Below are 23,727 nucleotides of genomic sequence, written 5' to 3' on the forward strand. Positions count from 1 at the left end.
TTACCTACATGACAGCTCAGGCTGCTGGGGCAGGGCAGAGAGGGAAGGGGCTGCTACACAATCAAGGCTCCCGCACCCTTTCCTCTCCCTCGTTGCACGCTGCTGCCCAGGCAGCCTCAGCACAACAGCTGCACTCAATGCATGAGCTCTAAACCTTGCCGAAGACTTCCAAAGAATGCAGCTGACCAAATTTAAATGCCAGTCAAGGGTGCTTTGAAGCTTCAGATGGCTTCCATCACTTCATGCCTTCTGCAAAGACTGTACAATTACCTTAAACACGACAGCTACTACTACACTGTTGGTAACCCGCTAGCATCAAAACAAACCGCATGACTGCTGCTGAAACGTCACTTAAATCGCATGGGTTTTACAGCTAACAGACAGAGGAACAACAGCACACCAACTTTTCTACAGCTCCCAGCTTATGGTCCCACGGGCCACAAGGCCCCAATTCTGCAACGACAGCATACAAGAGAACAGCCCCGCCCTCGTAACCGTCCAAACCAACAAAAATCCCTCTGAACAGCGACAGAAAAACAGCCTTCTACCTTTCGCGGCGCAGCTCACCTCCAGCCCGCCCCGGGGCTTCGGCGACTGCGAGGCCGCGGCTCCGTAGACTTGCGGCAGGGCAGGGCGGCGCGGAGAAATCCCGCCCCAAGGCGGACCGGCACACCCCGACGGCAGCGGCCGCACAGAGGCAGCGCGGAGGCCGATCCCAAAGAGCCTCCGGGCCCGGCGCCGCCCCTCTCGCTTCGCCGCTCCTCCCGAAACCGGCCCGGACAGCGGCGCGAGGAGCGGGCGCCGCCTCCCAGCCCTGCCCGGCAACCGCCGCGCGCCGCCTCTCCCGCGCGCCGCGGCAGGCGGGTCGGGCGGGGCTGTGCGCTAGCCGCAGACTGAGCCCTCTACTATCGCGAGAGTTGGGCTGCGCGCGCGGCCATCGCTCTGGCAACCCGCTCCGCCCACCTGCTCCCGTGTGACTGCGCAACGCGCAGCGGCGCTTGTCCCTCTTGGCGACCCGTCGGCAGCGATGCAGTTGCCATAGTGACCTCCCTCGAGCTCTCTCTCCCCGCCCGTTGCTCGGCGGCTGGGCGGCTTCGTCCCGATCCCGCGCAGTTAGGAGGTCGGGACGCACCCCGAGCCGCCGGTGGTGCCCTGCTGGAGAATGGAAAGCGAGGGCGACAGTTGTTCGTGGGGAAGGAGCGAAGAGCCTGAGGTCGTCCGGGAAAAACGTCTGTTTAAATCCAGGTTGCCGGAGTGCCTCGTCCAGGTGGCGTGCGGACACCAGCACTGCGCCTTCCTGCTGAATCGCCACGAGCTGTGCGTCTGGAATACAGCTGGCAGCCCTGCTGCACAGGTAACAACACCTCCCGCTGTATGCTGTAGACAAACGTCAAAAGGGAAGGCATGGAGAAAAAATCATTGTTAAAAATGATGTTGATTTGCCTATCATTTAATGTGTAGGAATTGGGTTTTGTACTCACAAAACTCACGTTGCCACAGTGAATGTGCAAAGCTACATATTATTAAAACATATTATTAAAAAAAAAAAAAAAAAAAAAACCAAAAAAACACAAAAAAACACTCGTAAAGAAATGAGAATGTTTTAAATACTTTTATAATGAATGTTATCATTACACTTTAATCCATGCAAGTATAACATAGAGTTTCAGGGAATGATTCAGGGAGTGGGCATGAAATTGGACTAAAAATTCAGGGGAAACAAACATGGAAATTAATTAGAGTCACTTAGTGGAAGATCAGTAGACAGTCTGTGTATATTTAATATAAAGGCATTTGAAAGCCAGATTCACTGCTGCTAGATTTCCTTCTTCACCTTTCTGTCTCTGTCCACACGATCTTCAGCAGATGCTGTGTAGACTGTCTCTGCCCAGACTGCTCTCTGCACAGTCTTGGACTATTTTTTTTCACGTTATTTTTATCAAATGTCAGGAAGTTGAGTTCTTTATGTGATTCATCTCTCCATGCTGATAAACCTTGATACCTTAATCTGTTATAGAAAGACTCCTCAGTGTCTAGAGTAAAACCTAGAAAAAGACATCTGTAGCTGTTGTGGCTGTGTTCTGATTAGTTTGCAGCCTATGGAATCCTAAGACTTGATAAGATGTCCAAAATCTGTACAGTGTTGAAGGCAGCATCATAAAATGTGGGTCTGCAGAATGACTGAGATGAACATAATGATGTGGTGATAAGAGGGATGAAAAAAGTCTGTTCTCAAAGCCATTCTTCTCATCCTACTATGCAATGATTTGTAGTGGTGTACTCCCCCGTTCAGCCTTTTCCCAGAGAAGAATTAAAACCAGGAGAAGAAAAGTCTCCTTCGCTTAGTGGTTGAAATATTCATCAAAAATATTCAGAAATATTTTTCAAATCTCTGCTCTGCTGGGTTTGAATCAGGATTTCCTGTCTCCAAAATGAACAAGGCACTACTAGGTTCTCTAGACATGCCATTCTGCTACAAAAATTCTATCCTTGACATTAGTGAGATTTGATATGCATGCTTATTATTAGTGTTGCAAAGAGTACCATATATGGTCTAGGCAAGGAGGTAGATGGAGAAATCTTACTGGTATATAGTTCTGCACTTTGCTTTCCAATAACCTAGTCTAATTGGACTAGATGATCTTCCAACCCATATTGTTATATATTATTAAATGATGGGTTAGTCTGTATATTTTCCTGACAGATACTGGTATAAATGTCTTGTTAGATAGCTGCTATGCAATGTTTGTGAGAACCTTGCTGCATCAGAGTTTTAGATTTTGCTAAATCTCAGTAATAATAAAATTTCTGCAGGGTTAACACCTCAAGGAATTATCATTGGAACTCTTCTGAGATTGGTTCTTCATGTAAGATTTAGTCCAGATGATCAACAGGTGGCAGTATGTGCTGAAAATCGAATCTACGTGTTAAGTGCAAAGGTGAGATACCATTCTTTGTAGCCACAGTGCTGTTGTTTCTTAAAGTTCATCACTGTCAATAAAATCATGATGTGGTACTGTATGCATTCATATTCTCGTTTAGAAGAAAACAAATACAAATGAATGCTGAATAGCATTATCAATGACACGTCGTAACAATGATGACAGAGTAAAGTGTTGAAGTTAAACGATATCTCAGTGTTATGAAAACATCTGAAAAATTACTCCTTTATCACTCACTTTGAAAAAGCAAATGCAACATGTGGTGTTTTCTGCCAGCAGAATGATATACGTGGCTATATTTGGCTTAAGAAAATCTTGTTGAATTTATAATTTGAACCTAAGTCTGATGTTATTTTTAGCAATAATTCTTAGTTATTAAGACCTTGAATTAATTGCCAGTTCTGTTTTGAAATGTTTTGCTTTTATTTTGACTTTCCTATTCATAGAATGAAGCTATACTAGTTAAATTGAATGGCCACCTGGCTCCAGTGACTGCTGCTGAGTTTTGCACGTGGGAGAAAAATATGCTTATATTGGTGTCTGAAGACAGAAGCTTCAAGGCAAGGAAATTCTTGAGCTGCATTTAAAAAAAAATAATAGGATTAATGAATTTTTGAATTAATGTTGTCTTTTTTTTCCTAAAAATATTTGCTGAAAGCTAAGCAAAAGTCACCTTTGATATTATAGAGACCAAGATATTGTTTTTAAGAATTGCTTGCAAAGTTATCGTAAAAATTAATTATTTTTATTTATTTATCTGTTTCTAATGACAGTGAAGGTTTTTCATAGTCAAAACAGTATAGTGAAGTGTTAACTTTGGTGATTTTTATTATCTGGCAAATAAACTCTGGCACTTATCGATTAAACAGAGCCCGACACAATAAAGAGGCAAACAAATAAACAAACCCTGTGGAAAACAACCTTACTATATTGCATCGCCTTCAGTGGCTGCATTTCCTCGTTTTGATGGCCTTTAAAAGTTTGTTTTTTCCTTAAAGATCTAAGTAGGTGCCTATCTTTATTTTGTTTTTCCCTATAGGTATGGGACTATTCTACTGGAGTGTTGATGTCAGGGATATTAGCAGGTAAATTTTCCTTTTTTATATACTTTTGCACAGCAAAATGTATCGATCTGAACAATAAAATAAAATCAGTATGTAGGTGTTTAGTTGATCTAGTAAAAATATTTCTAGTAAACTATATGCTAGCTCATATATTTTCCTTTAAAGTGGGTAGGTAGTTTCAGTGTATTTTTATAAACAGTTCTTGTACAGAATATGCGTTTAACTGTTGGCATTTACTGAGATGTGCAAATAGTTCTATTGTCTGTGTGCTTTTTTTTTTTTTTTAAAGTTTTTTGTAGGAAATGAAAAGAAATGCTGTAAGTGTACCATGTGTAGGTTTACTAGCAGGGCTTGTTGTTGAAGGCATACATCGACTTTAAAATCAAAAGCTGCGTTTTATAGAAAGATGAGAACAAAAGGAGAGGAGGACAAGCATCTGTGCAGCAAGGACACTCCTCTCCAACAGAACTTTACCTGAGAGTAACCGTATGGTTTTCACCAGAACATGCTCCTATTCTGTGCTGGTTGTTCTTGCTTATGGTGCAATTAGAGCAGTTGGAGCACACTTCGACTGGGGGAAGGAACTACGTGGGAAATGGTTGTTAAGCTTTGTGCTTATCTATTATTAGATGCCTCAAAGCAAAGGGAGAGCTCAAACCTATGGTAGGAAAGAAGAGGAAGAAGGAATGACTCCTCTCTGAGCCTGTGGCAGTTGCTTTGATTGAACTGGTTTGTGGTAGCAAGGCCATGAGAATAACAGTAGGTGATCTAACAATGGGGCTCTGAAAAATATTGCTGCTTAAGCCTGGGTGAAAGGGTGCAGCAAACCACGGCCTCTGCAGTGTAGATAGAAGGTTACTGAAAATCACAGCCATGCCATTTTAGGAAGGCAGGCTACAGATCTAGAAATGGAAAACCCACTGCAACAAAAAAAAGCGAAGACCCTTTGCCTTAGGGTTTTGTTGTTGTTGTTTTGTTTTGTTTTTACCTTTCTCTATAAATAGGAGCTAGCAATTTTGAATAAAATTTCTGATTCATGTGTATTCTGGAACTGATTGCAACTTTTTTTGGAACAGCATTTCCTTTGCTAAGTCTACTAATTGATGAAGAAAAGAGACAGATCATCACTGGATGTGCTGTAGGACAGGTAGTAGATGTAAAAAATAATCTCTCTGTGACAAAATAGTCAACAATCATTAATTTATCTATCAAGAAGCATCACAATTTGCATGCTAGTTTTAAAATGCTACAACAATTATTTTAGCAAACATAACAATATAACACCTTTATTACAAAATGCAAACTTTTTCCTCAAAACCATGAAAGTTTTTAGAACTGCAGTCAGTAAGTATATGTACACTGAGATACTGTATGTATCTGTTTTTAAAGAAAAAAGATGAAAAGCAGAATTCTCATTTTTTGGCCAAGAAAAAAACAAATAACCATAAATGGGAGAGACCATGATTTTAATGTGGTGGAATTCTAAGAAAAATGTAATAAATGTACTTGAAGCACTTGAATTCTTCTTTAATTTAATGCTAGGAATAAATTAATCTGATTTTTTTTCTGTGGCATATTGAAGCTCTCTTCCTTCAGTGTAAGTGTTCAATGGGTCATGAAGAAAGTTAAATATGTAAATATGGTGATGCCTAAAAAGACAAAGGTATCAATGAGATTAACTTATGTGGCCCATTAAGCAATTGCACGCAGGTAGCCTAGGATTTTTAATTGTAGGTAATAGTCTGTGAGGAGTTGTTTTTAAAAGACATAAACATATGGGAATTAGACATGCTGTTCAAATTGATAATGGCTTCTTCTGCTAATAATGAAATTACCTTTGAAAAGTTTGGGATATAGATAGATGTAATTTAATTTCTGGTCCCAGGTAAGATGAGTAAAAATTCATTACTTACATAAGCAGAGTTCAGTATTGAACCTCTAGCTCATATCTGTATAATTTCATTGAAATTACTTTTCTTTTGTTTTCTTTCAGCTTTGGATCTTCAGTTTAAGCAGTGATCATAGTTACCGTTGTGTGGCACATACTGACTTAAAGAGCAAGAGAAATTCTATAATAAAATCTGGAAATCTGAAGAAGAATTAGGTAGCATAGTGCTTCTAGTATGCTGGTTTTGCTATATTTCAATTGTTATTGACTACTGAGTATGTGTGCCTTTTATGCCATGAAAGGTTCGTGTAAGTGATGGAGTTTTGAATCTCAGTCACGTGGAATCTTTGAAGTTGATATGAAGGTGGGGATTGGCATACAGGGAGGAATTACACATATATGTCTCTAATAACATCTTGGATAATGTATCTGCTTGTAAATCATTGCATGATACATGTGAGAATAAAATCAATTATAAAATCAATTCCTAAAAAAGAGAATCCATTGTCTAAGTGGAGTACCATTTCTCAGTTACCTTTGGAGCTTCTAAGAATCTTCTATTTTACGCTGTGTTATGTTATTTTATGCTGTATGTTTTGCTCTGCTATGTTGTTTTACGTTTATACCAGAGCCCCCATGATATATTATTTAACTGACAGTGGTATCTTTATAACACTGAGTACTTATAAATGAATAACGATTGCACCTCAGCAAGGTGATTCTCTGGCTCAAGACATCCCCATCTTTTGAAATTGAAAGATAATGTGGTCTTATTTCATGCTATTTTACTGCATTACTTTTAATTCTCTCTTAAATCCCTTCTGTTTGCCTTATTTCATTGTTTCATTGACTGATGATATTGTTGATTGGTTTTTTTTAGGTGAAAGGCAAAATGCTTGTGAGCTTTGCAAAACAAACAGCATGAAACCAGAGGGGTCAGTGGAAGCATCATTGCCTGTTCTCCTAATTGAACACTGTGACTATTCAGTATGTTTCCACAATGAAGAAAATATGTGAGTCCTTTAAAATATCACCAGGTTCTTAGGTTATTTTCACAGCATCAATTTTAATTGAAACTTTTTCCTTCGAACTACAGATTTTAAAAATGCATTGAAAATCTTCTATGGGATGGCTTATTATTTTTGTCATATTGGAATCAAGTTAGCTAGCATTACTGTGTCTTATATATTTAAAAAAAAAAAAGCTTTTTATCATACTCAGGTATGTTTTCTTTTTTTTTCTTTTTTTCTTTTTTTTTCCCTAATAGATGCTGTGCCCAGAATAGAAGCTATTTTTGGATAGGAACCTCTACTGGCTTATTATTAATAAATTTAATAAAAATAAATTTAATAAACTTGGAACTGGAAGCGTTTTTATGTTACAAAGGTATCATTAGAAAATGTCTCGCTACAATCTAACATGATTGCTTTTCTTTGTTGGCTGATATAAATAGTAAAAGAATTAGTTAATACAGCAAAAAATGTTTTTTAATATTTTAATTTAGCAATTAATTTTACTGTGCTTTTCTGTCACTGATGACTTGTATCAGAACATGTGTCAGCACTAGATTTTTGTAGTGGTTACTAATGAATTCTTATTCAATTTAGCAAGCTAATTACAAGGCATGTTATTCTACTCATACTTCACAATGTAGCTGTAACCTAGAAGGATATATACTGAAAATCGTGGGTTATGATTATGTCAAAACAGCATGAGTAAATTTTTTTCCCTTTTAAATGTAAATACATCTCTTACCACTGTGTTCTTTTTGGTAAAGATTGCAGTGGCCTCAGCATTCGATTTGCTAGATTGTGTTCATTAATGAAGAAAGCAGTTAATGGAAAGGTGAGTATATATTTAGCATTTATTTAACAAATGTTTACATTTCCAGTTATTTTTATAAACGTTAATTCTGCATTTTGTATACAAATCATGTGCAATGTACACTTTTTTATTTATTCAAAATGTGAATTGCAGAGTTATTTCGCTGGAGATGATTCTTTAAGGAGTTTTCTAGTTTTAATAGTTCTCAAAATTTAAATACTATCTGAAGTGACTAGAAAGCAAAAGGTGAATTGTTTTTTATGGTGTTTGGTGTGTACCTTGAATGTCAAGAATGACCACTGAGGGGGCAGAGGCACTGCCTTAGAGGAAAAAAAGGGAAAAACATTGTTACACCTTTTCCTCAAATAGATGCTGGGATGAACTTCTGAATCTGTCCAAGAAATCTGCAAAAACTGAGTTGTGAGAAAACTTCTGTGGAAAATCAGCAAAAGAGCTTTTTTAGGAAATGAAATATATACATATAATATTACATACAAGCACCATAAGCATATTTTGAAGGACACCATTAAGCACTTTTTACTGCTTAATGCTGTGAGACCAAATCTATGGATATCTCTGAGTAATTTTCATAATTAAAAAACGGTTTCATTCTCTGTTATAAATACCTTTGTGTTAGAGCTTAAATTGTGAAGTACATGGTGTGCTATTTTATAGTGTAATTATTGCAGGTTTTATGCTTGATCACTTCAATGTATGAAGACATCATTGCTGTGTTGGAAGTTAACCCTGCTTCGTTGGTGACATCTCAGCAGAGTGGTATTCTTAAAAGTGGAAATGAAGGGAGTCTATCAGTCATTGCCAGGTACAGAATAACTTAAAATGTTCTTATTTTTTTTCAAAATCGGATAATGCGTTTGTTTTTCTGACACTTATGTGCATCACATGCTTTTGTACAGTGTTATTTTCTGACTTGGATTAACTTTACCTGTTTCCCTGTCCTGCTTTACTGCACTGAGTGGGAGAAATTACTAAATTGCATAGAGTGGTTGGGACCAGAAGGGACATCTGGAGGTCATCTTGGAGGTCCCTTCTAAAGCAGGGACACTCAGAGCAGGGGCCAAGTCCAGTTCGCTTTTGAGCACCTTCCAAGAGGAGACTCTGCAGCCTCTCTGAGAAACCAGTATCAGTGTTTGGTCAACTGAACAGTGAAGAAATGCTTTTTGGTAGTTAGCTGGGACTCCCTGTGTTCTCGTTTGTGAGCATTACTTCTTGTCACTGGACACCACTGGACACAATCTCTTTTGCACTGACACTTCAGGTATACATTGGAAAAATCCCTGCTGAGTCTCCTCTTCTCTAGGCTGAACAGTCCAAACTTTCTCAGTCTTTCCTCACAAGAGAGACACTACTGTCCCTTCATTGTCTTTGTGGCTCTTTGCCAAACTCTCCCTCCAGTAGCGCAATGTCTTTCTTGAACTGGGGGATGTAATCCTGAACACTAACACAGAGCAGAGGGGAAGGATCACCTGCTTTGACCTGGTGGCAGCACTTCTTGGTGCACCACATGACACCATTGGCCATTTTTGCTGAAAGAGTGCATTGCTGGTTCACTTCCTGTATGGGGTTTGCCAGCATCCTCAGGTCCTTTTCTGGACTTGCTGGTCCCCTGCCTGTGGGATTGGGGCCTGGAGTTTTTCTTCCCTATATGCAGGACTCTGCACTCTTCCCTGTTGAACTTGATGCTTTTGCCAGCACACTTCTCCAGCCTGCCAGGATCTCTGGATGGCTGCACAACCCTCTGGTGTATCATTCATTCTCCCAGTTTTGTGGTGTCTTCTGAAGCCTTGATAAGGACACACTCCACCATCCAGATTATTAATGCAGATGTTGAACAGGATTGGTCTCAGGACTGATCCCTGAAGTATTCCACTAGTTATATGATTCCTGCTAGACTTTGTGCCATCGATCACTTCTGGGCCTGGCTGTTCTTGCTGTGTGCTCCTCCAGCCCATGCTTCACGAGCCTCTCTATGAGGATCTCATGGGAGACAATGGCAAAAGCATTCAAGTCCAGGTAAACCATATGAACCACTTTCCTCTTGTCTACAGGATAATCGCTTAATCACAGAAGTTTATAAAGTCAGTGAAGCATCACTTCCCTGGCAAATCCATGGAGATAGTTCTCAATGAGTGTCTGGCCCTTCATGGTCCTTGAAATGACTTCTGTGAAAACACTGACATTTCAAGTCGCAGAAAAACTTGATGTATACAGTGAAGTGTAGATTATCACAAATTAGTAAAAATAAGTTTTGACACCTTTTCCTAATCTGATTTTGTCCACTGAATTTATCAATGTTTTATTTATTTTTTTATACTTAGGTGTTCTCTGTTGCCAGCATCTCCACTGTGTGAAAATTTAAATAAAAATAAAAAACGTCCAAGTGAAACACATGGTAAGTGTAAAACAATCTTAATATGAATTAATAAAGTCATACTTTTAGAAACAGTAAAAGACTGTCTGTTGCCTATTCTAAGCAATATATTTATTTTTCAAGTTATATGTATTTTATTTTTATTTTATTAGACAGAATTTTATTTTTCTAGTAGTATTTCATATTGTACCCAAATATTTGTAATGAAAATGATGATAATGTGATGTTTTTCTTTTTTAAAATATAGTCTTCTGAGAAATGTCAATTTTGAAAGAGTTAAAGTATGTAGAATGCTTACATTTTCTCATATCTTTTCATAGCATGGAATATAATTTTCTATATAACTTGACTTTCTTTCTTATTTTTAGTTAAGCATTTGATTGGTTTTGTTGTCTTGAATACTCTTTTGTTAATGCTTGTAAGTTTAGGAAATTTACTTTTGACTTTGGTTTCTACTACTCAAAAAAAAAAAAAAAAAGAGAGGTCTGACTTTCAGTTGCTGTTGGAGAACATATAATTTCTTTGCTCAGCAGTACTAAAACTAGGCTCAGAAAGTAACTAGAAAATATTTTTTTTCATAATCACCTTTTCTTTTGAAAAGATGGAAAATAACTGGTAGCTGTAGACACTTAGAATAATCTATTTTGATTCTATTGATTGTAGTTGGTGGACATGCTAGAATGTCAAAGGTTATAGCTTTGGTTTTACGTGGAAATCTGAGAAAGCATCTGTTTTTGCTAGAATTTGAAGCTTCTTCTGAAACCCAGCACTGTGTTATTATTGACATGTCACATTCAGATATCTTAGTTGTTCTAAGGAAATCCTATGATATCTCAGAGCAAGTGGTGTCAGGCATTCTTGAGGAAGGACCATTTTCTCCTTTGTGATTCCATATAGAGAAGTGACAGCTGATGGGAGCTAAAGATGTGTCTGTCCTTAGCACTGGTAAATGTGCCCACGAGATCACTCACAATGCACCTGAAGGTTCTCCCTTGGAATATGAACAAGATTTCCACACCCTCCCACTCCCGCCTTTTAAATTTAATTAGGTCATTTCTGCTGATATGAAATGCTCGTATTTAGTTTTGGGCTGGAAGCTGCCTTTCAGGAGTGTTATTACAAGAGGGTGAATGCAGCCATTATTAATGACTTCTCAAGCCACATAAAAGAACAGTCATTTATGTGCACCTACTAGCCAGTTTGTTTCAGATCTTTAGATATATTCCAAATGTAAGTTGTATTTTATAGCTAGTAAATATAAAACCTAAGCATAAAGTAGGCAACTACAGAATACATTCGTGAGTAAATGATGAAAAAGTTCCTTAGAACAGTATTTTTTGTTAGTTCAAAGTTTAGAGAAGTTCCTACTTGATATTATTTCAGGAGGGATATTATGCAAAGAGATAGTTCATTTCTTTCCTTTTCTCAGTCTTCTGAAGTAGCTGATCATAACTGTGTTTTGTATGACAAGGAGACATTAAAAATTGCCACTGTTCTAGCATAACTGTATATCCATAAACTTGTAAAAATGTAACGTCACATTAGGAAGCTCTTAAGTGAACATTAAATTATTTTACTATAGGAGTGAAAAGCACCGTGAAAGATCAACCACTGGTTTTTCATAATAAAATCAAGGTTATACAGCTGCACCACAGTGAGTAGATACATTTGTACTTTATCTGTTTTACTGGGACCTGATATTTTGTCATGTAATAGAGATGTGTAGTCTCACCACTGTAAAACTGATGACCCATGAAAAATAGGTATGATTTTAACAAATGTAGTCCTTTAAAAAACATTGTAAATTTTCACAGCTTCTGATCAGTGATCAATTGCAAGTGGTCTTGAAATGAAAACTTCTGTGTACATTTACACAGTGTCTGTTTCTAAATACTATGTCACTTAAGCCCAGTTAGTTCTTTCCCTTGTTCTACTCACATATAGCATTCTCAGATCAACCCAGGGAGAAGTATGCCATTTATTTCCTCTCAACCATCCTTTGAGATGGGCCATGTTACAATTTTATGAGCTGTACAACCTCCCTTTATTGGCATGGTGTTATTTTTGAAGAACTTTCAGGATTGTTGTTTTTTATTTTTATTTTTTATTAGGAGCTTCTAAAGTCACTTGAGGAACACTTCTCCAAAAGTTTGCTGTAGCTTTGCTGTTGTTGGCAACTGCGAGACTGCGAGACCCCCCGCGGGATGTGACGCGTTAGGCCCTCTCCCTGCTCTATGATTGAAGGGTGGTTCGTGCCCTTAAGGGTGTAGATGAAGCACTTAGGCTATATAAGCTAGTGTATACGTGTAATAAACACCATTTGCTGCTCATCACATTGGTGTCACCTCAGTAATTGGCCAAGCTGCGGTCTCCTGGGGGAGCGGAATGGGCACTTACTGCAACACCTTCGTGTTTCACATCACCATAGAACTCATTTTTTCTCTTTTACCAGATAATTTGTTAATTTCAGAGAGTATTTGATCTTGGTTCTTTTTTCTCCTGCAAAATTGATCTAAAACCATCATTCTGAGATAGCTAGTGCTGTCAGCCTGTGCTCTCTGTGCAAAGCCAACTCATCCCAGCCAGTGACTCCAACTTTTATCCATAATGATTGAGTTGCAGTCATTATCCATTACAACTTCAGTCCTGAGTAGAATCTACTCTGTCCGTGGTAGAAAACTTCAGTTCCCCCACCTCAGGTTTTCCAAAAGGTGAGCTTCAAAAACGTGCTGCCAGTTACTCCATCTCTCTCTGTACTGTCTGTAGAATAATAATGAATCAGCATTAGAAATTCCCTGTTAATCATCACTTTACTCTGACTCCTGTTCTTAAAAGGAACAAAGCACAGAGTTAGCCATGTGGTGAGATGAAAATAGGCTGATCACTGCAAAAATACTGCATGGATTTTGTTCCAGGTGAAATGGATAGCACTTAGGAGAACCCAGCACTTTCCAACCAGAAATCTTCCTTTTTCCACTTCTCTCCTCACACATCGCCTACCATATTTTCCCTCTTTTCCTCTCTCTTACACTCCTCTCTCATGCTTTCCTTATTTCACTTGCACATCTGCTCTCACGTGTTCCTTCTTTCTTTTGCACTTTGCTCTCCCAGAGCCTCGCTTTCCCCTTTGCTGTTTTTCAGCAGTATTTCTTGCTTTCTCCCTTTCACACCTACTTGCACTTTCCCTCCCATGTCTTTGGCAGTGTACCTTTGCTGTTTCTCTCTCTCTACTGCTCCCTCCACCACATGACCCTTTCTCTCTCTTTCTCTGCTCCTGCCACTCCTTCTCTTGCTCCCCATCCCTTCTTCTTTCTTCCTCTCGTGTGCCGTTTCCCTCTTGGCTCTTGTTTTCTGTCTCTCTGAAATACTTACCCTGTGTTAATCTCCTTCTTAGACACTTTTCCTCTCTGACTTGTGCTCTCTTACCCTCTCGCCTGTGTTTTCTGATATGCCTTCCACGTGTCACTTATGTGTTTATCTCTTGCCTTTTCCGGTCACACTCTCTCATTTTCCCATGTTCTGTTCTTCTATCCCCTTATTCCTCTTGCTTTCCAGTCTTGCATTCTCTCTCTTTTACATTTTTCTTTTCTTGCTTGTATTTCCTCACCTACTTGTGTTATCTTCTATTGCATGTTTCTGCCCTTGTCCGTGTGCTGCTACTCTCGTATGCTTTCCCTGCTGCAAGTGCTTTTCCTCTCTTTGCTTTCCTCATCTCCATTGGGTGCTGACACTCTAGCATGTGTTCACAGAGTCATCACAGAGCAGGTTGGGTTGGAAAAGACCTCAAGGATCATCAAGTCTTCTCTCTCATGGTCTCTCACTTCCCTCACCTTTTCCATGCTTTCCTCTTGCTCGTAAAATCTTCCCCTCTTGCATGGAGGCTTTCCCTCTTGCTTGCACTTTCCCTTGTGTTTCCTCCTTTCTCATTGAGTTCTTCCCAGGCTCTTGCAATTTCTCCCTTGCTTTGCTTCTCTTTTGCAGACATACTTTTTGTAAGTACAGGTAGCGACAGGACGAGAGGAAATGGCTTTAAACTGGAAGAGGATAGATTTAGACTGGATAGTGGGAAGAAATTCTTTGCTGTGAAGGTGGTGAGACGCTGGAAGTGGTCACCCCTCCCTGAAAGTATTCAAGGCCAGGCATGATGGGTCTTTGAGCGACCTGCTCTAGTGGGAAATGCCCCTGTCTGTGGCAGGGGGCTTGGAACTAGATGATCTAAAAGGCCACTTGCACCCCAGGCTGTTCCATGATTCTGTCTATATCTGATTTCCCTCTGTCTTTGTGGTCTTTGCTACTGCAGCATCTCTGATGCCTGTTTCTTCTGTTCAGTGGTCACAGTCACGGGTTGATCGTTGCACTAGGTGATCTCAGTGGTCTTTCCAAGCCTTATGATTCTGTGCTTGTCTCACTTGGTAAAGGTGGTCACCTAGCAAGTAAGGTGAAGAAAATGTGGTGACATTTAATGCTTTTTTTTTTTTGTCCTGGTTCTTAACAGAACAGATCAGACAGATCTTTGGCTGCCTTGCCCTCTCTCATCCTTTTCTTCTAATTTCTGCAACCTCACTGTTGCATGAGATCTGGCTTGTCCGCTTTCCCTCTGATCTGCTCCCCCTCTCATTTGTGCAATCCATCTCATGCCATTGCTGCTTCTTGTGCCTTTTCTCCAGTGCTTTTTTTCTTGTTCTTGAACTCTCCTGGGTTTGCTTTCTTAGTCTTGTGTGTGTGCTTTCCTTTCCTCTTGCCTGCATACCCTTTCCCTTTCTTGCACATGCTTCTTCTCCCATGGGAAGGGGCTGTTTATCAGGGAGCATAGGGTGGGATAAGGGATAAAAGCGGCTTTAAACTAAGCAAGAAGAGACATAAAATACAAATACAGAATAAATTTTTGCTGTGTTGAATGCGTGTATGATTTAGCTCAGCTGCATATGCCGCTTGCATGTCCCACTTGCTCATGTTCCCTGTCTGTAAGAGTTCTTCTGTGATGCTGTACTTTTCTTTTTTGTTCTTTACGCATGAGTCACATCTCTCTTCTGCATGTGTTTTTTTTCTCTGTACCTCTCATTTTCCTTCACTCCCTTTTGTTCGTATCTTGGGCTTCCCTCACTGTCTTTGGAGTTCTTGGCACACTTCCCCCTCTTCTCTCATGCTTACGTTTGCTCTCTTGGTTTGGCTTTCCCTCTCTGTCAGCACATTTCCCCTCTCTCATTTTTTGCCCGCTCTGCCATTTTTTCCTAACGTGGCTTCCCTTTGTAGCTTCCCTTATTCACAGGCACAGCCTCCCTCTCTCTTCTAACTCTCTCGTGCTCCTTTCCTTCTCACAGCCTCAAGTTTTCCTCTCTTGCACACACACTTTCCATCTCTTTGCACTGCATGCTTCCTCTCTCTCTTGTGGGCAGGTTTCCACCCTTCCTGCAAACCCCTCCCTCTTTCACTTTCCTTCTGTTGATGTGTTCTGACTATTGGACACACTTTTCTTCTCACGCAGCCCCTTCCCTTTCTTGCTTGTGCGGTCCTGCGTATAGTCCCTCTTTCTTGCACTCATTCCCTTCCTCCTTAGTGAACTTTCCCTTGCCCCCAGACTTGCATGTTAACCCTTCTCCAACATGCTTTTCCTCTCTTGCTGCAGTTTCTTACCCTCAAGCTTCCATGTCCTCTTTTACACGCTTTCTCTCATGCACTTTTCCCCTTTGTTCCCTCTTGTGCATGTTCCCCCACCTTCACTGCATTCCTTCAGCCACGTGCTTTCCCCCTGTAGTGCAGCTTCTCTCCATGATGGAAGGAGAGGATGCTCTTTGTCTTTAACTGCCTCATACCATTTTTCTCTGGTGCTTGCTCTTCCCCTCCCTCATGGACTTCTCCCTGCCTCTTGCTTAGTCTTTTCCTCCCCCCTCCATGCTCAGTCTTTGCTGTCTCTTGCGTACTTGCCATCTCTTGCACACTAGCACTGTCTTGCATGCTTGCTCTCTCTTCTGCGCACTTTTCTGTCTCAATTTTTCTCTTTTGTGCGTGCATGCCATCTTCTTTCATCCATTCTCTCTCCCATGGCTTATATCCTTTTCCTGTGCCTTTTCTCTTTCTTGCATGATTTCCTTGAGCTGACACTTTTCCTTTTGCTCATTTCTCATGCACTCATTCTCTCTCACATGGACGTTCCCGCATGCCCTCCTCTCTTACTCTCCCATTCATGCACTTCCCTGTTCTCCCTGTGCCTCGCTCTTCCTCTTTCTCTGTGTGCCATCACCCAGTTTTGCTCTCTGTGTGCGTATGCCCTAAGTCTGTCTCATGCCCATTCACCTTCTCCCATGTGCAGGCTTCCTTTCCCATTCCTGTGACACTGTCCCTGTCTGTTGTCCTTGACCTTTCTCCCTCTGGCAGTTTCTCCCCCTGCCTTCTGTTTCTTTATGCATTCCGTTTATCCCTTGCCTGTTTTCTTGCCTCTCCATTTTCCCTGTTTCTCACCTGCATTTTTCTCCCTCCTTTTGCTTTGACTGCCTTGCACTTTCCTTTCTGTGCACTCCTTCTTATCAGCCATTTTACACACTTGATCTCAGGCTTTGTCTGCATGTTGTTTTTACCCTCTTGCATGCACTTTCTTGCATGCTTTCCTTCTCCCTCTTGCATGTGCTGTTGTCACCTCTCTCTCATGTCTGCTTGCCTTCTAGACTGCATGCAGTTTCCCTCACTTCCATGCTTCTCCTCCTTCTCCTAGAAGGAACAAGGAGGAAATCTTTTTCTCTCTGTCATGCACACTCAGTCCCTTTCTCTTTCAGGCTCCTTTCCTTTCTCTCTCTGTTATGTTCTTTCCATTTGTCTTGCTTTGGAGCCCTCCCCTTTTCTTATGTGCTTACATGCCATCTCTTGCTCTCTAGAGCTTTCCCTAAGCAGGACCACTTCTTCCCTTTCAGCTTTTACTGCTGAGTGTGTCATACAGCACAGACTGTTCCTTGTGGGCTGGCTGTTCTGGCTTTGCCTTCCCCAGCTTCTTGTGCACTCCTGCAGTCCCTGGCTGAGTGGCAGCATGTGAAAACATAGGAAACCTGATGTTGTGCAACCTCTGTTGAACAAGAGTTACAACACTGACATAACATCAACACTTTTTAGTCATAAATTCAGAACAGTGTATGAGCTATGAAGAGTTAACTCCACCCCAGCCAGAGCCAGCATACCCTCCCTGTTCAGCTTTTTCTCTCAGGACCTTGCATGTTCATTTTCCTTCTCTTGCATGCTTTTTCACACCACCTTGTTTTCTCCCTCTTACTCTCTCAGAGGTTTCTCAGTTGTCCCTTTTTCTCTACTTTTTTCTGGAGTTCTACGGCTTCTCTTTTACTTGCATGCACTTCATTCTCCCTCTCCCTCCCTCTGCTAGCTGTCTCCCTCTTTCCCTCTCTTGCATGCTTGTGCTTATGCATTTGCTTTTCCTTTGCCTCACACTCTTAGCCATTCATTCTCTCTGCCATGATCCCCTGCTCCCTTGTGCTCTTTCCCATTCCCTGCTTTTTCCATTCTCTTGCTGTTATTCCTCCTATTGACCCCTTGCTGTGTTTCCCTCCCCATCGCTGTCTCTCTTAATCATCCTTTCCTGGACTTACTGTCCCTTCTTTCCTGTTCTTTCTCAGACTCTCATCCCCTTTCTCGCTGTCCCTACCACTGCCTTCTGCCCCCTGTTCTTTTCGCTCTTCCTTTCCCCTCTGTTTCCACCATTCATGCTCTCAATCTGTCTCCCCTCTAGTTCCTCCTTTCCTCGGTCATGTTGAATTTGTCCTGCTGTGTCTCTTTACCTCTTGCTCGGTCTTTTCCCTTGGCCTTTTTGCTTTTGCCTTCTTCCCTTACCTCACTTTCTGCCACTCATGTCTATGCGTGCTGTTCCCATCTCCCTCTCCTTTCTTGTTTCCCTGCTGTCTTGCCTTTGCTGTTATTTCCACGTGCCTGACACTATTTGCTTTTTCCCCCTTTCAGCCACACATTGCTTTCTGAAGTCTGCTTCTATTTCGGTCTTTGCCTCAGTGCTGTCTGTGCTCCTTTCCCAACCTCTTTTCTTTCTTACTCTTCTCTGTTTTTTACCTTTCTCATTCATTCTTTCTGCATCTTTTCTTTTTTTCCTCCTATTTTCCTGTGTCCTCATATCCTCTTGTTTGCCTTCTGTCTCTTTTCTCCTTCCCTGCACTTCTTGCTTCCTGCCCGCCTTCCCCTCTCCTTCTTTGCTCCTTGTTTGCCTTTCCCTTGCTTCTTTCTGCTCTCCACCTTTGTCTCTTTGCTCCCTCACAATCATTTCTCTCCCTTCCCATTCACTCTCCCAATCCATCCCTCCTTCATGCTCTTCCCTTTGTCCCTCTCCACACTTCTCTGCCCACTGTGCTTCTTGCCTTTTTCTTCCTCTTTTGTCTTGCTCTTTTCTCTGCTCTCCTATCTCCCCCTCTGCTGTTTCCCCTCTGTCCTCTCTTTTCTCTCTGACCATCTCCCCATACTGCCTCTCCCCCTCCTGCCATTGCACAGGCTTCTCCCTCCTCCCTCTTACTTCCACAGCCTCCCTCCCTGGTACATGCAGTTCTCTCCATGCACGTTCTCTTTTCCTCCCCTTTCCCTCCTCTCTGGTCTCTGCTGTTCCCTCTGATAGCTGTTCAGAGAGCTGTTTCTTGTTCCCCTCACTCTTCCCTTCTGCTCACTCCATTTCCCTGCTATCACTCTTATTCCTTCTGTCCCCATTTCTTTTTTCTTCTGTCCATCCGATGATGTTCAGATCTCTTCAGAGCTGTCTCTTCATGTCCTTTGGTCCCTTGGAGAGAACTGAAGAAAGTTGGAAGCTGCATTCATCTCTCTTTTCAGTGCTTTGGGAATTTCTTCCTCGTACTTCAGAAATAGGAATATTCTGGTTGAAGCACAGCACCCCCTTTATTTCTTCCCTACGGTTAGCAGGGGCTGTGTGGTGCTGCTGGCTTCTCAGTGGTTCCCGTTCCTGCTGAGGCAGAAGTGTTGTCGTTCAGAAGGGCGCCTCCTGAAGGACAGGGCCCTATTTGTACATTTCCTCTCACACAGAGATGTCTGTAGATGTGAGCTGTACATCAGCTGTTGTTCATGGTCTGCCTTGCTATTTTTCCTGTTTGTGTGTTCGCACATTGCTGGAGATTTTGTTGGAATTTTAAATTGCATGGCAAGAATTCAGACAGCAGCCTACGCTTACAATCAAGTTGAGGTTTTAAACTGTGTGTGTGTGTCAGGCTGTTGTTGTTAGGTATTGTGAAAAGTAAATCAACCTTGTGAAGAAGGCTGTCAGGTCTTTGCTTTAAGTGGTGTGGTGAGGTTCTTTAAGAGTATACAATGTATTTATGCTTGCTGCCCATTTATATGAAACCACATGGCAGAAAGCCTTTGAGTTCTTGTTCTCTTACCAGTTGTAGTTGGCACGTATGCGTGGCAGGTCAGCGTGGTTGTTCCCTTCTGGTCCAGTGTTCTTTGCTAGCTGATACGATTTTGCTTGTCAGATGCATGGGATGTGAGCAGCCAAAATTCTATCACAGTACTTTCTGAGACTTTGGGATTTGAGCTCAGAGCGTGTCCTTATAGTCCTTAACAGAGCTTCATGATACAAAGCACGGTCAGTCTAGCAGGACTGAAGAAATTCCAGCAGACTGCACGTAGCATCTTACTGCATTTCCCTTGTTTTTCTTGACTTTCTTCCATGAGATAATCTCAGGTAGCTGCTGGGTCTGATAGTTGTTGTGAAGAATTGTTTGTTCTTCTCATAAGACAAGCATTAAAATTGTGTGCTTATGAATTCTCGGGTGGATAGGAGGAATGGAACAATGTTCAGAACAGAGCAAAAAGGAAAGAGCATTTTTCACGTCTTTCTGTAGTAGATCGTGTTTGGAAAGTGCCTTGAAATCTAAGTTCAAAGCAGATGTCAGCTTTTATATTGAAATGTTAGAATTAACTGTGGCAGATGTAAGATAAAACCACAGGTGGATAAACTTCCTTTGTAGTCACTGGAGAACAGGGATGTATACTGCTCATTTGTGGGTAGAATTAAAATGAGTTATTTTGGAGATGCTTGTGCTTTTGTCTTCAGTGTGCTAGTACTTATCCAGGTTGTCTCATGATCTATCACATGTGCTGTGGAAGTCATACATGAAAGACTATGGCAAATGAAAATGCTATGATTTGGAACTCAGGAAATCCTCAGTCCATCATTGTTGGTTTGTGGGATTTAGTGCAATAAAATAATGGAAAAGTTTGGTATGACCCAACCATGACCCTGCTCTCTATATAAAGGCTTAAAATTGTGTAATCTTTCAAGAGCATAACCTTTTGTGCTTTGGCAATCATGATATTTTGCTGCATCTGTAATTAGGAAAATGAAAAAACACATAGACGGAAGGATGCTTTATAATGGAAATCAGAATGTACCAGATGTTCTCTAAACAAGATTAAAACTGCTTTGTTTATCATTAGCAAATGTTAGTAGAACAATAAATCTGTGTTGTATGAAATGCAAAGTCATACAAGTATGATGTAATCATGTGTGTGAATATGTTAAGGGTTGTAGAATAGAGTTGACGATAGCAGAACGTTCATATTGAATGTGTGGCTCGTCCTTCCTCGCTGACTAAAACAATACAGCAACATTCGTTGTTCCAGCTGCCGACACAGTGCTCCATTTCTGCTGTGGAGTCGCACAGAATCACAGAATTGTAGGGGTTGGAAGGGACCTCCAGAGCTCATCGTGTCCAACCCCCTGCCAAAGCAGTTCCCTACAGCAGGTCGCACAGGTCGGCATCCAGGCAGGTCTTGAACATCTGCAGAGAAGGAGACTCCACCACCTCCCTGGGCAGCCTGTTCCAGTGCTCCTCACCTCACTGTACAGCAGTTCCTTTGCACATTGGTGCAGAACTTCCTGTGCTGCAGTTTCCGGCCGTTTCCCCTTGTCCTGTCTCCACTCACCACTGAAAAGAGTCCGGCCTCGCCATTCTGCCCCCACACCTTAGATACTGATAGACCTGGATCAGGTCCCCTCTCAGTCTTCATTTTTCAAGGCTGAACAGACCCAGTTCACTCAGCCTTTCTTCATAGCAGAGATGCTCCAGGCCCTTCACCATCTTCGTGGCCCTCCGCTGGACTCTTTCCAAGAGATCCCTGTCTGTTTTGTACTGGGGAGCCCAGAACTGGACGCAGTGCTCCAGATGAGGCCTCACCAGGGCAGAGCAGAGGGGGAGGATCACCTCCCTCGACCTGCTGGCCACGCTCTTTTTAATGCACCCCAGGATGCCATTGGCCCTCTTGGCCACAAGGGCACACTGCTGGCTCATGGCCAACCTGTCGTTCACCAGGACACCCAGGTCCCTCTCCGCAGAGCTCCCCTCCAGCAGCTCATCCCCCAACCTGTACTGGTGCATGCAATTATTCCTCCCCAGATGCAAGACTCTACACTTGCTTTTGTTGAACCTCATCCGGTTTCTTACTGCCCAGCTCTCCAGCCTGTCCAGGTCTCACTGAATGGCAGCACAGCCTTCAGGCGTGTCAGCCAATCCTCCCAACTTTGTATCATCAGCAAACTTGCTGAGGGTGGCCACCATCCCCTCATCAAGGTCATTGATGAAGATGTTGAACAATGCCTGTTTTTCCCCTTAAATCTGGGGCTTTTTCCCTTAAATCTGGGGTTTTCTGCTAGAAATCCGTTTTTTCCCCTTAAATCTGGGGTTTTCTGCCAGAAATCCCTGTTTTTCCCCTTAATCTGGGGTTTTCTGCCAGAAATCCCTGTTTTTCCCCTTAAATCTGGGTTTTTTTTCCCTTAAGTATGGCTTTTCCTTTTAGAAATCCCTGTTTTTCCCCTTAAAACTGTGTTTTTCTGCTAGAAATCCCTGTTTTTCCTCTTAAATCTGGAGTTTTCTCCCAGAAATCCCTGTTTTTCTCCTTAAATCTGGGGTTTTCTCCCACACGTCCCTGTTTTTCCCCTTGTGCAAGGATGTGCACGCATGTGTGTGTGACTGCACAGCTGTTATGTGAGTGTGTCAGAAAGTCCTTGGAGCAGCAGCTCATGGATGCCAATGGACAAATCAGGCCGTGCGCTCTGTGTTGATCTCTATGGTGATGTTTTTTATTGATTACAACCAAACTAGGAATGCCGATTTGGGCGGCACTCGGAACGCTGCCCTGCAACGCCGCGCACTGCAGCGCTGCCTGCTGATGCTCCTCCTCTCAGTCGTTCAGCTGCAGCTTCTGCATCATCTCCACAAGGCTGTTCATGGCGGAGGACTGGAAAGAAACAGAGCGAGTGTAGAAACAGGACAGAAACAATGTGGGCAGATCTCCTTAAGCAAGGCTGATCAGGACACTTGCAGAACGGCCCCATGCAGCACAGCACGTTCCTGCCATTCAGGTCACTGGCGTTACTTCCCACAGCAGCTGCCTATGCTAAGATTCATGCTCTGCTGGGGGAACGAGGTTTCCAAGGTCGCAGTGCCTGACATGGCAAGGCTCTTTATCACAGCAAAACCCTCCGGCCGTTACCAACAGTGCCCTTCTCAAGCCGGAGGAAGGCATCCAAGCTCCCCTGGGCAGCTCTCACTGACAGCGTGATTTCCTCAGACACACAGCGGGGTGTTTTTCTGTGACATCACTGCCCTCAGGACATTACAGCATCTTTCACGGCTGTCAGACAGAGGCACTGAGAGCAACAAGAGCCGTGTCTGAGCTCACCAAGGACTCACCTCTGCATGTGCAGCTGCAGCTCTGAGGGAAGCCTTCTTCAGTTGCCCTCTCCTCTCTTTTTGTTGTTGTCTTCTTGCTATAAAGCAAGAATAAAAATGAATTCATTCTGTCAGCAGCAGAACTGTGTAAACAGGGTACCACAAAAGCAGAAGGCAGAAAAAAGACAGGGGAAATTTGAGCAGGAAGCCTCTCAGTGAATGACATTTCCAGGGGGACAAACAGAAGACCACCATGCAGTTAAAGAGACAGGGTTACATACTGTGGCACCTCACTGCCTTGGGACTTTGGAGGCTTCAACTCTTTTCCCCTCTGCAGAGAAGGAAAAAGCAAAGCCAACCCTGTGCAGCCTCAGTGTGCTTGATAAGGGCAGCACCTGCCCTGCAGGGCGATAACACAGCACCTGCTTACCTCTCAGCTTGGAGCTCCGTGCTGCAGCAGGCCCAGGCTGTGCTGCTGGAGCCGGCACGCTGCCTCCGCTCTCAGCCCTCGCTCTTTTGCAGGCAGGCAGCTGCGCTGCTGTTTGCTGCTCTTCTTCCAAGCCCTTGCGTTTAGATCCAGCCAGGGACTTGGAGACGGAGCGGGGGCACGCGGCAGGGGCAGGTCTTCCCCCTGAGCTGGGACCTGCTGATGGAGGAAGCCCTCCAGCCTGGAGACGAGCTCTTTCAGAAAGGACCTCCTGCACCGCTTTCGCGTAGATCTTGGCACTGGGCTCAGCACCTCTGTCTGGCAAGAAAAGAGAAGCAAGAAGATACGAGAGTGCAATACTGCTTTCAGTCTGCAGAATGGGCCACAGTACTGGGACATCTCATCTGGAGTGCTCACGGACCACTTTCTTTTTTTTTTCCCTTTTTTATTAAAAAAAAAAAAAAAAAGAAGAAAAAAATTACTTCCATACTGTTGGAACTGTATTGTTAA

General features: G+C 42.4%; 1 protein-coding gene and 1 pseudogene across 1 annotated transcript; one reads left to right on the forward strand and one right to left on the reverse strand.

The window, feature by feature from the left end:
* Nucleotides 1-23,727, reverse strand: part of LOC125685469 (UPF0669 protein C6orf120 homolog) — a 31,441-nt pseudogene that overhangs the window by 1,240 nt on the left and 6,474 nt on the right.
* On the forward strand, nt 1,240-11,768 carry LOC125685360 (WD repeat-containing protein 27-like; the record flags this gene model as incomplete). The annotated part of the gene is given in 14 exon segments (XM_048928358.1): nt 1,240-1,354; nt 2,815-2,939; nt 3,389-3,502; nt 3,982-4,027; nt 5,083-5,153; nt 6,000-6,054; nt 6,057-6,110; nt 6,775-6,907; nt 7,162-7,280; nt 7,672-7,739; nt 8,408-8,541; nt 10,058-10,131; nt 11,693-11,740; nt 11,743-11,768. Coding segments are annotated over 14 exon segments (1,182 nt in total), but the record flags the coding sequence as incomplete, so codon positions are not given.

Source organism: Lagopus muta, chromosome 28, assembly GCF_023343835.1.
Source record: "Lagopus muta isolate bLagMut1 chromosome 28, bLagMut1 primary, whole genome shotgun sequence".
NCBI lineage: Eukaryota > Metazoa > Chordata > Aves > Galliformes > Phasianidae > Lagopus > Lagopus muta.